Genomic DNA, 15,035 nt, shown 5'->3' with positions numbered 1-15,035 from the left:
CGCGCGTGGACTGGGTGTAGCGCACGCGTGGAAATCGTTGGTTGCAAGTGGACGTGGGTGGTGGACATGTGTGGACATCGGTGGTCACGAGTTGAAATCGTTCACGCATGGACGTGGGTGGAGGGCACGCGTGGAAATCGTTGGTTGCCAGTGGATGTGGGTGGTTGGACACACGTGGTCATTCATGGACAGGAGTTGAAAGTGGACATGAGTGAATGTGGGTGGACAGGCGTGTACATCAGTGGACATTTTATTTCTTGCAAAAGAAATGTATCCAGAATATTTTTCAGCCATAAAAAGAAATGTACTGATATATGGTATAACATGGATGAACCTTGAAAATATGATAAACCAGATACAAAATATTATAGTATGATTCTGTTTATGTAAAATACCCAGTACAGGCAAATCCATAAAGATAAAGCAGATTAGTGGTTACCAGGGGATTTCGGGAGGAGGAAGGGGGTTGTCTGCTTAGCGGTACAGTATTTCCATTTGGACCACCAAAAAGTTCTGGTGGTACAGTACTGTGAATGTACTTAATTCCCCTGAATGTTCATTTAAAAATAAATTTTACATTTTGTATGTATTTTACAATTTAAAAAAGGAATCTCAACTAACCTTGGGGTTCTATATATACCCAATAGAAATATTGTGAAGAATAAAATCAGACATAATTGTACTTAGATGAAGAACAACTTTATTAACAGAAATTTTAAGTATATAATCCATTTACATTTGTAGTTCATGTTTGCTACTTAGTCTTGTCAATCAAAAATAAATTTTTCTACCACGTAAAACCTAGCCTTCCCTTGGACTTTTGAAAACTATACTTTGATCCCTGAGAGTTATAAAAAGGGAGCTGGACTCCAGTAATGTCATTTGCCTGATAGCTGAGTCTCAATCCACCTCTGTCCACAAAAACTGGTCCACGGCCACCTCCAGGTCCTTCCTGTACAGCTTTTACAAGAGGATAAATATATTTATTTGTTTTGGACTCAAGTTCAATTACTTCTCTGGCGTAATCCTGAAATTCTTTCTCCTTTTCAAGTGCAAGAGCTTCAGTAAGTCTGCAATAATCTAATTCTGCTTGTTTTGCTTCCTTTGCGTTAACCTTATTTTTGGCCTATTTGGGAAAGAAAGGAAATACAATTTAATATTGGTTAAGAACATCAACTTTTAAAATATATGTAGTATTTGAAGATGTAGCTATAACTTTCTAAACTGACATTTTACAAGTTCTGACTTCACAACTATATACTGTAATTTATTTAAGAAACTCCAATGCTTCTCAGAACAGTATGCTCGGAAGTAGTGGCTCAATGAAACTTACCTTTAGTAATAGCCTTATGTGATACATCCTCAAAGGAATAATAGCAAAATAGTGAAAAGCATTAAATTTATGTATGTAAAAGTCAAGTAACTTAGTTTACAATCGTGTTTCAACCATTTATAAGATGTGAACTTTGGCAGTTTAGAAGGCACACCATTGGGCCGGGCGCGGTGGCTCACGCCTGTAATCCTAGCACTCTGGGAGGCCGAGGCGGGGGGATCGCTCGAGGTCAGGAGTTCAAGACCAGCCTGAGCAAGAGTGAGACCCCCGTCTCTACTAAAAATAGAAAGAAATTATATGGACAACTAAAATATATATATACAAAAAATTAGCCGGGCATGGTGGCGCATGCCTGTAGTCCCAGCTACTCGGGAGGCTGAGGCAGTAGGATCGCTTAAGCCCAGGAGTTTGAGGTTGCTGTGAGCTAGACTGACGCCACGGCACTCACTCTAGCCCGGGCAACAGAGTGAGACTCTGTCTCGGAAAAAAAAAAAAAAAAAAAAAGAAGGCACACCATTGTCCTACCCATCCACTATTCTGAAAGACAACACTTGCTCAACTCCAGTCCTGAGTGAGCCCAGTATACCATGTGCCCCAGCCACATAAGATTAAATCAGCTGTGAATATCTGAACTAAATTAAACCAATTACATTCTATTGCCCAAAAATTTAAAGTTGGAACAATTGAGTGACATTTATCTATGTTGGTTGATCAGAAACCAAATGGAGTAAATACTCCAGGCAATCTGCCAAAACCCAATTTATCAAGATTTTATGAAAATTTTTGTCTTTGAATTGTTTATATTAATTTCCATTGGATGTGATGATTTTTATGGATTTTCAGTGAAGTTCTGGCCGGCAGCTTTTCACTGTGTGGTCTCTATGGCATCTTAAGAAATGCTGAGTTTGTCAAAGTAAGTTTGTTTACTTAGGAATATAGTTTAATATTCATAAAAATATTTTCAAACTCCAAAACTTTAGCATAAAACAGTGGCCCAAACCTAATATCTACTATAAATTGAAATTTTTGAGGGAATAGAGCAACCTTATGAATGTGAAGTATCAAATTTTTTCTTACTGAAAATATTTGATACTTCACAATGGTGGTAGCTCATGCCTGTAATCCTAGCAACTCAGGAGGCTGAGGTGAGAGGATAACTTGAGGACAGGAGTTCACCTACAGTCTGGAGAACATAGTGAGACTCCATGCCAAAATTTTTTTTTAAATTAGCCAGGTATGGTGGTGCATTCCTGTAGTCCTAAAGGCTCAGGTGGGAGGATCGCTTGAGCTCAGGAGTTGGAGGCTGTAGTGAGCTCAGATTGTGCCACTGTACTGCAGCCTGGATGACAGAGCAAGACCTGTCCCTTAAAAAAAAACATTACCACTTGAGTGCTATTAATACAATTCAAAATTGAGACTTATGTGCTATTTGTGGAACTGATGATAGAATACCAGAGTTTGAAAATGACATCAAATAAGATTGGAAAAGAAGTAAAAAAAAAAAAAAGGCTAAAATCTACCTCATCAAAGGTAAAATGCTAAAATGTGGGATCTTAACAAGGAGCAACTGGGCTATGTTACTTTAATAACTGTAGAAAGATAGGGAACACAGAACCATTTGAAGCACAGAAAGGAAGTGACAGTGGAAGGAAAGAATTATAATGGATTGATCATATGATTGATATATGGATTGATCAAATTTGATAGGCATTAAACATAAATACAAATTTATTAAAAAATAATTAGGTTTTAAAGTCCTAAAAATGTGAACACATGGGGGTATAGTAACAAGCACCTGTGTTAGATACAAGAGAGCTAATTATTTTGTCAACTGGAAAATATCTTGTCTTTTCTTTAAGAATTGTACCTCAGGAAAACCAAATAGTTGGTTATGAGAACTTCTTTGAAGGCTTCAGCAAATCAATCAGAAGGACTCCAAATAGATTTGATCCTGATTCAAATGACAAAATTTTAAAAATATTCATGAGACAATTTGGGGAAAATGTAAACACTGAATGTTAGTTGTTTTTGATGTGATAATGGAATTATGGCTGTTAATTTCTAGAGAGTCCCTGTCTTTTAGAGATACATACTGAAATATATGCACATGGGTAAAATGATATATCTGGGATTTGCTTTAAAATAATGTGGGGGATCCTACTTCTGGTAATGGCAGCATGAAGAGTTTGGCCAATTCCCCTACACAAAAAAACATGTTTATTATTAACAATTATTAAAACCAACTATTTCACAGCAGTAGTAAGTGACTATATGCTCACAACTACTTGAAAAGTGTTTTCACACACACAAAAAAAACCCTGCTGCTAAATCAGGTAAGAACTCCAAAGTTGTGGCATTTCCATTGAAGGCATTGCTATCCTTCCAGCTGATGTAGTGAAAACCTGCAAATTTACTGGGGCAATGGTGGCAGATTCCATTTGGATTGGGTGGCAAAACAGCTGGAAATTTTAGGGTGAGAGTCTGAAAGTGAGACAGTCATGGAAGGGCTGAGATAAACTCTCCAGACATCATTGGCCAATTGTTAAACTACACACTCACACAGGAGACGCCAGGAAGCCTGGTAAAAATTAAAAGCCTGAGGGAAATTGTATTAATAAATTTTGTGTTCTTTAAGTACCTTCCTTAAGCCATATACAGCTAAAAGACCATTACCGGCTTAAGGTGCCTGAACATAAACTCTACCTACATTGTTGGTTGGTTGATAAACTTCCAGCACAGTAAAGAACCCTAGGGAATCAGGCTTCAAACAAACAAACAAAAAACAACCAAAACAAACAAAAAACTAACCAGAGACATCAGAGACTTTGTACTGTGGTAAAGACATTTCAGTTTGAGTCTAGAGAAAGCAATTGCATACTAATACAAAAAGTAAAAACTCTCATAACAAAACAATCCATAATTGGTACAACGTATTCTTGACAACATCAGGTTTCAACCATAAAATACTAGACCACAAAGAAAAAGGGAAATGTTATCTCATTCTAAGCAAAAAAAAGTCAACAGAAACTATTATAACTCAGAGTGGACCCAGATATTGAATTTAGCAATCAGATTTCAAAGCAGTTATTATGAATATTTCCAATGAATTAAAGGAAAATATGCTCAGTATGAGTGAAAAGAGAATCTAAACAGAGAAATATAAACTATACAAAAGGACCAAACAAAATTGTGGAGTTTAAAAGTTCAATAAATGAAATGAAAAATTCAGTAGAGTGCAACATCAGAATCAGTGAATTTAAAGATAGATTAATAGAAATCTTCCATCTGAAGAACAGAGAGGAAAATATTGGTAAAAAACAAACAGAGCTTTAGAGATCTGTGGTACAATATCAAATGTCTCTACGTATGTGTAAATTGAGTCCCTGAAGGAAAGATAAAAAGAAAGGCAGGAAAAATATTTGAAGAAATAATAGCCAAAAACTTTGTACATTTGATGATATTAACTCACAAATCCAAGAAGCACCAAAAACCCCAGATAGGATAATCACAAGGAAAATACATCATGCTTGATCTGTTGAAAGCCAAAAATAGAGAGAAAATCTTGAAACCAGCAAGAAAATAAATGAAACATCATATATAGGGAACCAATGATATGATTAATACCTGATTTCTCATCATAGCCATGAAAGCCAGAAGACACTGGAATAACATATTCAAAGGTCTGGGGAAAAAATGATATCCAATAATTTTATATCCAATAGAAAGGCAAAATAAAGGTATTTCCTGAAAAACTTAAATTGGAAAAATTTATTGCTAGCACACCTGTGTTGCAAGACATGCTAAAGGAAGTCTTTGGCTAAAACAGAAATGACACAAGACGGTAATCTGGATCCACAAAAAGGAGTGAAGAATATTAGAGTAAATATATGGGTAAATTTAAAATATTTTATATATATTTTATCTTTTCTGCTCTGAATTTCTTCAAATGAAACAAAACTAAAGCAAAAGTCTACTTCTACAATGTTAGATTTGTCATGAATATAGATGTAATATATATTAAAAAAAAATAGCTCCAAGGAGAAGTATGGAGCTATATGGTACAAAGTCCATATTTAGTACCAGAAAATACTATCTACTTCAAGTAGAATTTGATTCCTAAATGATGTATGCTGTAATCCCCTGTATGCAGTGGTTCTCTAGTGATGGCCCCCACAACCAAGGGATATTTGGTTATTAAATTTTTGGTTATTACAACCTAGGGAATGTACTACTGGCATCTAGTGCATAGAAGCCAGAGATGCTGCTAAACACTTGGCAATGTGTAGGAAAGTCCCCATAATAAAGAACTATCTGGTCTAAAATGTCAATAGTGCCAAAGTTAAGAAGCCTTGACATAGAAAAATGTCACATACAAGTGAGCCATATACTGAACTATAAACTAACAAGTCAACAGATTAATTTAGATGATATGCCAAAAAAGGGAAATAAAAGAGTAACACAGGAATGAAAACAAGTGAAACCGAAAAAGCTTAGATAAATAGAAAACAAATCACAAAATGACAAAACTAAATCCAGTTATAACAATTACATTAAATAGGACTATACTGAACACTCCAACAAAAGGCAGAGATTGTGAGATTATATAATGAAAGTGAGATTTGTTCTAATTATATACTGTCTAGAAGAGATGCATTTTATTGTATTTTTTAATGTATAAAGAACAGAAATGTATAAAAATATGAAATGTTTCACAAATTTGCATGTCATCCTTGCGCAGGGGCCATGCTAATCTTCTCTGTATCATTCCAATTTCAGTGTATGTGCTACTGAAGCGAGCACAACAGATGCATTTTAAATTAACATTGACTGCCACATGAGTTGTATTTAACCCAGGCTAGTTTTGAGCCCAAGGGCCTCGTGAAGCAAAATCCTGCATGTGATTTGTGAAAATGTTACTTGTTGATGTTATTATCGTTGCAATTAATATTGACAATTTAATTCTAAAAATGTGCATTGCATTGCATATAACTCATGCACAGAAAACAATAAAAAATAACAAATTAGAAAGGATTGTTTTGTTTTAATAAAACATCAAGGCCCCAGGGGAAAAAATTTTCTAGTGTGGCAGTCAATGTGTTAAAAAACATAAATAGGCCAGGCACGGTGCCTGATACCTGTAATCCTAGCACTTTGGGAGGCTGAGGCAGGAGGATTACTTACAGTCAGGTGTTCAAGACCAACCTGAGCAAGAGTAAGACTTCATCTCTACCAAAAATAGAAAAAAATAGCTGGGCCTGGTGGCATTCGCCTACAGGCACTCCTAGCTACGCAGGAGACAGGCAAGAGAATTGTTTGAGCCCAGGAGTTTGAGGTCGCGGTGAGCTATGATGATGCAACTGCACACTAGCCCGGGTGACAGAGTAAGACTTTGTCTCAAAAAAAAAAAAATGCTTAAAATGGTAAACTTTATGTTATGCATATTTTACTACAATAAAAAATAAGTTAAACTCAATAATAAGAAAACAATACAATTAAATAATTGGCAAGAGGCTTAAATAGACACTTCACAAAAAAGGCATTCAAATGGCTAGCAAGGACATGAAAAGATATTCACTATCTTTGGTCATTAGGAAAACACAAAATAAAGTTATGAGATATCACCACACTAGAATAGCTAAAATTAAAGGATGACAATATCAAGTGCTGGTGAGGCTGTGGAGGAAGTTGTATTCGCATACATTGCTGGTAGAAATGGAGAATGGTACAGCCATTTGGAAACAGGTTTTAGTCACAAATGATTGGATGGCCAGACTATCCACACATCTTTTAAAATCTCTGACAACCCCATTCACCTCAAATCTGAAACCTCTGAGATCCCAATCAACATTGTCTCCAGTTATAAAAAGGAAAAAAAGTAAAACAAAAAAGATGAGCATCATGGTCTGTCATATGCATTTGTATTTTCTTTAGTATTTACTAAAGCATAGTAGACACTAAAGAAGGATAAACATTTGTGTAAAAGATAAAACAAGTATGGGAACTTCAAGGGAGATAAAATCAGAAATTAACCTCACATTTTTGATATACTTTATCAACCAGAATGACCACTTGTTCTTATCCAATAAAAGAAACTGCTTGAGAGATAGAAAACTTACATATTTATTGCTAAAATAAGCATAAACATTCAGGAACAATACCATTTGCTGAATATGGGAATCTTGAACTTCTCGGCGTTCTTTATCAGCTTTGCGTTTTTTCTCCTTTTCATGTTCCCAGAAAATCTGATCTGCTTTCATGACAGCCAACAATTGCTCTTTAGCCTCTATTTTTCTTTGTCTTTCTTCTTCCTCTTTATTTTTCCTCTAGATGTTTAAAGGCAAAGGAAACAAATTAAAACCAGTTTTAGCAACCAGTCCTATATGAAAATACACAGTTAGAAAACTCCAAGCAGAGTGTCAACAAGGAGCAATGCAGGAGCAGAAAACTGTATATACCTGGGTTCATTCCCATGTGGCCAGTTTACTTTGGTTGTGTTCTATTTCTGAAATACCAGGAAACACCCAGGTGATAAAGGACAATCTCTATTGGCTAAAAAAAAAAAAAAAAAAAAAAACCCACAAGAACTGAAAAGCAAGATCCTCTCAAGGTATGGAAATATTTGTAGGTACAAAATTAATTGCTACAAACTTTATAAACTACCAAATTTAAATGTTAGACAAGCAGTTATATAAGAGATAAATTCTGAAAGATTAAAAAATACAGGCCAGGCGCAATGGCTCACACCTATAATGCTAGCACTTTGGGAGGCTGAGACAGGAGGATCTCTTGAGCCAGGAGTTTGAGGTTGCAGTGAGCTATGATGACACCATTGCACTCTGGCCTGGGCAAAAGATTGAGACCCTGTCTCCAAAAATATATATATATAAATAGAAACATAATAGGGTAATTTTTATGTGATTTGTCTTAAATATATTCAAATGAAAAATATACTAATAAAAATCTTTGCATTTCAGATGGTTTTGAAACAGAAGAGATTATTACTTTGCATCTGTAAATATCTTGCTTATAATTGACTGTCACGTCATCTTCTCTTACGAAGTAAAGAGACGGGGTGTGGTGTCTCACACCTGTAATCCCAAGCTTCTGGGAAGACTAAGGTAGAAGGATTGCTTGAGCCCAAGAGTTTAAGGCTGCAGTGAGCTATAATTGCACCACTGCACTCTAGCCTGGGCAACAGAGTGAGACCCTATATGGGGGGGCGAGGGAGGAAAAAGTAAATGTCTGATTTCAAAAATATAAAAAGATAATTCATACATTGTTTTTCACATCTCTTCTAGTTTTTAGTTAGAGAAGCAGAGGGGGTTGAAACCACAGTGGAAAGGTCTTAAATTTGTCTTTCAGTTTTTATTTGTCATAATTAAATTGTTTACCACAATGGCTCTATATTCTGCAATCGCTTTTAATTCTGCTTTGTTTTTTTCATATTTTTCTCCTTCTCTTTTTTCCCATTTAGCCTCAGCTTCTGCAATATCTCTAGCAATAATCAAATCTTCATTGTCAAGTTTCTCTTTCATTAGTTCACTCAGGAAGTTATTTATTCTTTCTCTCCGTTCCTCCATTAGCCTATAACAAAATACCATACTTGTCAAAACTTCTTGAACAGATTTGCAATGGAACCAAAATAATTTAATTAGGGAGTCTGAGATATTTTACTGTCTTTTAGAAAACTAAAAGGAGCCCCACTGCTCCTTGTATACGCTGATTAAGTGGAAATTATTTTTTAAATATAAAGAAACATATAGTCTAAAAATCCAAAGAGTGATATATGTAATACATACAATATGATCTTTGTGTGTGCATGTGTTTAGAAAGAGATGTTAAAATTCTGTATATTGAAAAATAAAAAGTACTTTATCAGACTATCCTGCTTACTTTAGCATTGGAGGCTTAGGCTATAAAAGGCATTTTTGTAAATAAAACCAAGAAAATATTTAGTAAGGGCCAGGTACAGTGGCTTGTACCTGTAATCCCAGCACTTTGGGAAGCCGAGGCAGGAGGATCAATTGAGGCCAGGAGACCAAAACCACTCTGAGCAACATAGTGAGACCCTGTCTCTACAAAAAATACAAAAAAAGAAAAATAAAATAAATACAAAGAAAAAACATCTGGCTAAACTGACTTAATAGGAAAAAAGAAAATATTTAGTAAAAGTTATCAAAATTCTAAATAAATCCACCCTCATAATACTCCGTCTGGCATTTATTCATAGCACTTTGTTGACCTGATTTGTTTATATGTCTCACTCCCTTTATACCATGAGATGCCTAAGGTCAGGGATTGAATGGGTCCTCTCTCTAGTCCAGAGCCAAGTATGTGCCTGGTACATCATAACAAAAAATATATTTTGTTAAAGAAATGGGTGCATTTTTATATATGAAAAAATTCAAAAACTACTTTAGTTGTGATAAATTCACTAATTTATTGAGTGAATTTGCAAAGCAACAACATGTAAGAAATGATAAGAAAGGATGCAGTACATACCCCAAGGAAATTACAATCGAAAATGGAGCAAAAACATTTATGCAAATAACAATACAAGGCAAAGGATGATAAATGCCATGAAAAAGCTAGACAAAGATATGGACAAAGGAGAAAAAAAGAAAGTTTTCACAAAAATGGGGACACTTCAGTTAGAATTTCAAAAAACAATATTTTAAATACATTTATTGATTGCTCACTATGTGCCTGACACTATTCAAGGTGCTGGGGACATAACAGTGAGCAAAACACTAAAAGTAGGGAGGCCCAGGCTGGGTGCAGTGGCTCACACCTAGGCTAAGGCTAGAGGATTGCTTGAGGCCAGGAGTTCGAGACCAGCCTGGGCAACAGCAAGATCTTGTCTCTATAAAAAAATTTCAAAAAATTAGCTGGGCTTGATGGAGCACACCTGTAGTCCCAGCTACTCAGGAGGTTGAGGCAGAGGATTGCTTGAGCCCAAGAGTTCCAGGCTGTAGTACACTATGATCACGCTTGTGAATAGCCACTGCACTCTGCCTCTAAAATATTTTTTAAAATAATAAATAAAATAAAAATCTCTGTCCTCATGGAGCTTTCATTATTGCTGCAGGAGAGGGACAATAAATAAATGATTAAAATATATAGTGCTATATATCAAGCAATGAGAAGAAAGAAAGCAGTTAAAATCATAAGCAATTGGGGAAGAGGTATAATTTTAAATAAGGTGGTCATGGAAAGTGTCAATGACAATATTTAAGCAAAGATCTGAAAGAGTTAAGGGAGCAAGTTTTGTGTTCTCTGGAGGTGGCAATGCCTAGAGAAGATACAGAAGTCCAGTGTAGGTGAGAAGAGGGAGAGGAGAGAACAGTAAGAGATGAGGTCTGACAGACGAGGCTTGGATCAGCTTGGAAGTAGGGTGGGTATAGAGCCTTATGGGCAACTGTATGAATCTAAGTCAAATGTGAAGCCACCAGAGGATTTTGCAAGAGGAAAAAGCTGATCTAGACAGAAACACCCTGTACTGCAACTTGGCCTCCTACTCTTCTCTCTCCACCCTATCACAAACTGCTCACTAAGGTAAGCAATGATCTCTAAATCTGTTAGACGCTTGATTTTTTTAAAATCTTGTTTAATCTTTCTATTGACCTAACACTGGTGACTGCTTCTTTTTTTTTTTCCCCCCCCCGTTGGCTCATTGATCTGGTTGATGATTGCTTCTTACTGAAAACTCTTCTTCCTTGATGTTTCTCTGGTTTTCCTCCAACCTCTGGAAACTATTCTTTGGTCCTCACATTATCTTCTTTGTCTATTTGACCCTTAAATATGGAGTTCCCCAGCGACTATGTAACCTTCATTTCTTACCTATTCATCCTAGGTGAGCTCACCTGCATCCACAACTCCAACTACCATTTATTTATATACCAATGGCTCACAAAGCCATCTCCAGCTCACACGCCTCTCATAAAGCAGACCAGTATTTCCAACCATCTACCAGATAATGTCCTGGATATTCCAGGGGTACCTCAACTCACATGTCCCAAATAAAATAGTCAAGTCACTAACCACTCTACTCATATATAAAATACTAAGACTTCTCTTCCTAAAAACAACTCTTATATCACAACTTCTGATTTGTAGTAATATAATTTCAGATAGTACTTTATTAATTATACAAATTATTATTTACTTATTTATTTATATATTTAGAGACAGGGTCTCTCTTTGACACCCAGGCTGGAGTGCGGTGGCACGATTATAGCTCACTGTCGCTTGGAACTCCTGGACTCAAGTGATCCTTCCGCCTCAGCCTCCCAAGTAGCTAGAACTACAGGCGCAAGCCACTGCACCTGACCTACAAAGTATTGTAAAAGCCTACCTGTGTGTTTCAGCTTCTTTTTCTTTCCCCATTTGTATAAGACGCTTTTTTGCTTTGATAAATTTTTTAATCTTTTCATTTTCCTCCTCTTGCTGCTGCTGTTCTACAGCTTTGATGATATTTTTATCATGCATATGTTCCTTGGGGAAAAAATTATATATTATCCCATCACAGAGAAAAATATCTTTCAACATGTCAATATCTAACAAGAACCTATCAAATGGTCACAGCTTCTGACCCAGTTATTTCTCTCCTGGAAATTTATCCCAAAGAGATGATCAGAGGTGTGCATAAAGGTTTATGTACCATACACTTCATTTCAAAGTTATTCAGCAAAAAATTGGAAACAGCCTCTAAATATTTAATAAGAGAAAAATGGTTAACTAAATCATACTCTCAATGACATAGGATGATACAAATAGTATAATCAATAAATGGGAGGAGAAAGAGCAGAATATAAAACATTACATAATATATTCCAATTTCACAAATACATATAAGTACAGCTTTATAATGTATATATGACTAGAAGAAATGTGTCAATGTTAACACTAGTTATCTCTGGGGTATGAGATAATGAATGACTTTTACACCTTAATGCTTTTCAGTATTTCTTTTCAAATATCTCATTTCTTTAAAAATATATAATTTAAAATAATTGCATAATCAGAAAAATACATTAAATATAATTTTCATTTAATCTTTGAATAATAATCTAGTCACATGGTTCAAAAATTTTAAATATTTTTAACATACACAGTGTAAGGTATCCTTCCACTCCCTCCACTGTCTCTTCCTAATTCCCCCTCTAGACTCAATCATGGTTACTAGTTTCTTGTCCAGACTTTCTTTTTGCATATATACAAGAAATTACAGATGTGTATTTTAATAAAAATTTAAAAATAGGTCACTAGTTTTTAAAACAAAAAATAAAAATCTGTTCATATTAGCAAATGTTCCATCATCCCAGCCTGAGTTAGCCATCATAAAAACAGGTGACTTTGAACACAATACCCTGAGTATATACATATTAATATATTGGTGATTCTGTAATTATAAGTAGAAACCAATTCAAGGTGAAAGTTGTTAGGTGCAGCATTTAATCTACCAAAATATTTGTAACTCAGGGTCTAGTATGTACCTAGAATTCTTAACTAATGTTCTATTTAATGGGTTAGCCTATAATCTGGTCAGGAAATATATTGGTCAATATGGTCACTATGATAAACTAATGAAAACACCAAACTGTTAAAAGTGATTATTTTGAATGATTCCTTAAAAGTTTTATTTTGCTGTTTTTTCCAAGTTTATTCTAATATTCATACAGACATTTTGTAATAGGAAACAATATAGAGTTAATTAACACAACATTAACTCTTATTTTTCAAAACCGAAAGCTTCAACTCAAGGTCACATAACTAGTCAACAGCAGAGTTAGCATCCAAAACTAGGTCTGTTCCACTCCAAAGTGACTTGGAGAAGTAACAATTACTGTACCCATGAACCAAGAACAAGAATTTATGAAAAAGAAGCAATAAAATTATAAGCAGAACTCTCAAAAATTAAAACTTTGATAGCTAAAATAAAAATTCAATAGAAGCCTTAGAATACATAGTTGAGGACTACTTTCAAAGTAGAACAAAAAAAAATGGCAGAAACAATTATTTGCCTACTCAAGATTCTGTCCTCTCTGCTTCATTAGTAGCAGAAAACCCAAATTTTATTCAGGGTGAAAATATGCTCAGCTAGGAGGCTGTATTCTCAAGCTTTCTTTTCAGCTAGGTGTAACAAAATCATAACCAACGAGATTTTGTGGAAATTATTAAGTGGGACTTCTGGGAAAGTTACTTAGAAGGAGAACAGATAGTTAGGGCACTCCCTTTCAATCTTCACCCTTTCTTCCTCTTGCTGTCCAGAATGTGGACTTCAGAGCTAGAATTCCGGCAGCCATTCAGGGCATGAGGTAACCCTGAGGATAGATGCCATCTGTGTTCTAAGAATAGCGGAGTAAAAAAAGAGGTTTCTCAGTCCCTGTTGACTCTGGAGGTGCCATTACCAGATTTGTAATGAGCACCCCTGAAATGTAAGCCTATAGTTGTTTAAGCTACTATTATTTTGGGTTTTCTACTGTATGCTTTTGAGCCTTTTCCTAACTAATGAGAAAAGATATTTTAAAATTAGAGCATCAATTCAGAAAGTCCAGTATCTATCAGAGGGGTTATAGAACAATACAACAGACAAAACTGAAAGGGACAAAATTATCCAAAAGATAAAACAAGACAAGTTCTCAGGATGAAAGGGATATGAGTTTCCACAATAAAAGCATCAATGGAATGCCCAGCAAAATGAATGAAGGCACATCATCTAAGGCAGATCACTGTGAAGTTTTAGAACACCAGACATAAAGATGACCCTAAAAGCATTCAGAGAGAGAGAAAGAGAAGAAAAAGGAAAAAACGAAAAATGATTATATATATCTGATGCAGTCCATAAATGGCATCATACGTCTCAACAGCAATACTGGATGCTAGAGGAATATGAAACAATGAATACAAAAGTCCAAATTCTGAACCCAGAATTCTATAACCAGTCAAACCAATCAAATATGACTTTAGAAGATTACCTTTTCAGACAGTTCAAAAAATTTACCTCCCATAACCTCTTCCTCAGGAAGCTACTCAAAGATGCAAGATGAGGGAATAAACCAAGAAAGCAGAAGATATAAGATTCAGGAAATAGGAGGTATGGCCCCAGAAAGTGGCAGAGGAAAGTCCCAGGATGACAGCTGTGCAGAAGACCTAGTGAGCAAGCACTCCAGAACAAAGGGAAGAGATGGAAGACTCTGGATGGGCAAGTTTCAAGAAAAACAACACCACAGATAATTTAATATTACTTAGTTGAACATTTGAAAACTAATATCAATATGTATTTGATATAACTTATTGAGCAAATGGAAAAAATTGAGGTATATCGTCATCAGAACAAATGAAAACAAAGAAATTATTTTAATCATAGAAAAATAAACATTTAGGCAAGCAAAGAAATATAACCACAATATATTACTTGGCTCTGCAGAGAAAAATATTTAAATAATCATAATAATTATTGAAGTAAAATTGTGACCATTATTTGTGGGGGAGGAGAGGAGGAGAAGGGGGAAATAATGGAAAAGAGCTAAATCCTCAACTATCAAGACAAAGAGGCAGGAAATATCTCAAATTGATAAATCAAGATGTATATCTTTTGCAGCCTAATATGTATTTTTAACGTCTAAATATAGAATATTATAATTTTCTAACAGAAGAAACAGCTAAAAGAACTTGGAAGTGGGCCGGGCACAGTGGTTCA

At 35.3% G+C, this 15,035-nt stretch overlaps 1 protein-coding gene and 1 non-coding gene across 2 annotated transcripts in view; both read right to left on the bottom strand.

Moving 5' to 3' along the window:
* Positions 1-369: 369 nt before the first annotated feature.
* Positions 370-15,035, bottom strand: part of CFAP210 (cilia and flagella associated protein 210) — a 35,689-nt gene continuing 21,023 nt past the window's right edge. Inside the window, exons 6-9 of the mRNA XM_069471519.1 lie at positions 11,688-11,827; positions 8,725-8,917; positions 7,492-7,656; positions 370-1,126 (exon numbers count right to left, since the gene is read on the bottom strand). Coding sequence (XP_069327620.1) covers positions 788-1,126; positions 7,492-7,656; positions 8,725-8,917; positions 11,688-11,827 — 837 coding nt within the window. The 3' untranslated portion in view covers positions 370-787. The remainder of the gene's footprint in view (positions 1,127-7,491; positions 7,657-8,724; positions 8,918-11,687; positions 11,828-15,035) is intronic.
* On the bottom strand, positions 6,027-6,133 carry LOC138387707 (U6 spliceosomal RNA). Its single transcript, XR_011233954.1, has one exon. It is a non-coding gene; the product is annotated as a U6 spliceosomal RNA (small nuclear RNA).

This window comes from Eulemur rufifrons, chromosome 1 (genome assembly GCF_041146395.1).
Source record: "Eulemur rufifrons isolate Redbay chromosome 1, OSU_ERuf_1, whole genome shotgun sequence".
Classification (NCBI taxonomy): domain Eukaryota; kingdom Metazoa; phylum Chordata; class Mammalia; order Primates; family Lemuridae; genus Eulemur; species Eulemur rufifrons.
The sequence above is the reverse complement of the archived record's forward strand: the minus strand, read 5'-3'. Positions and strand labels throughout refer to the sequence as shown.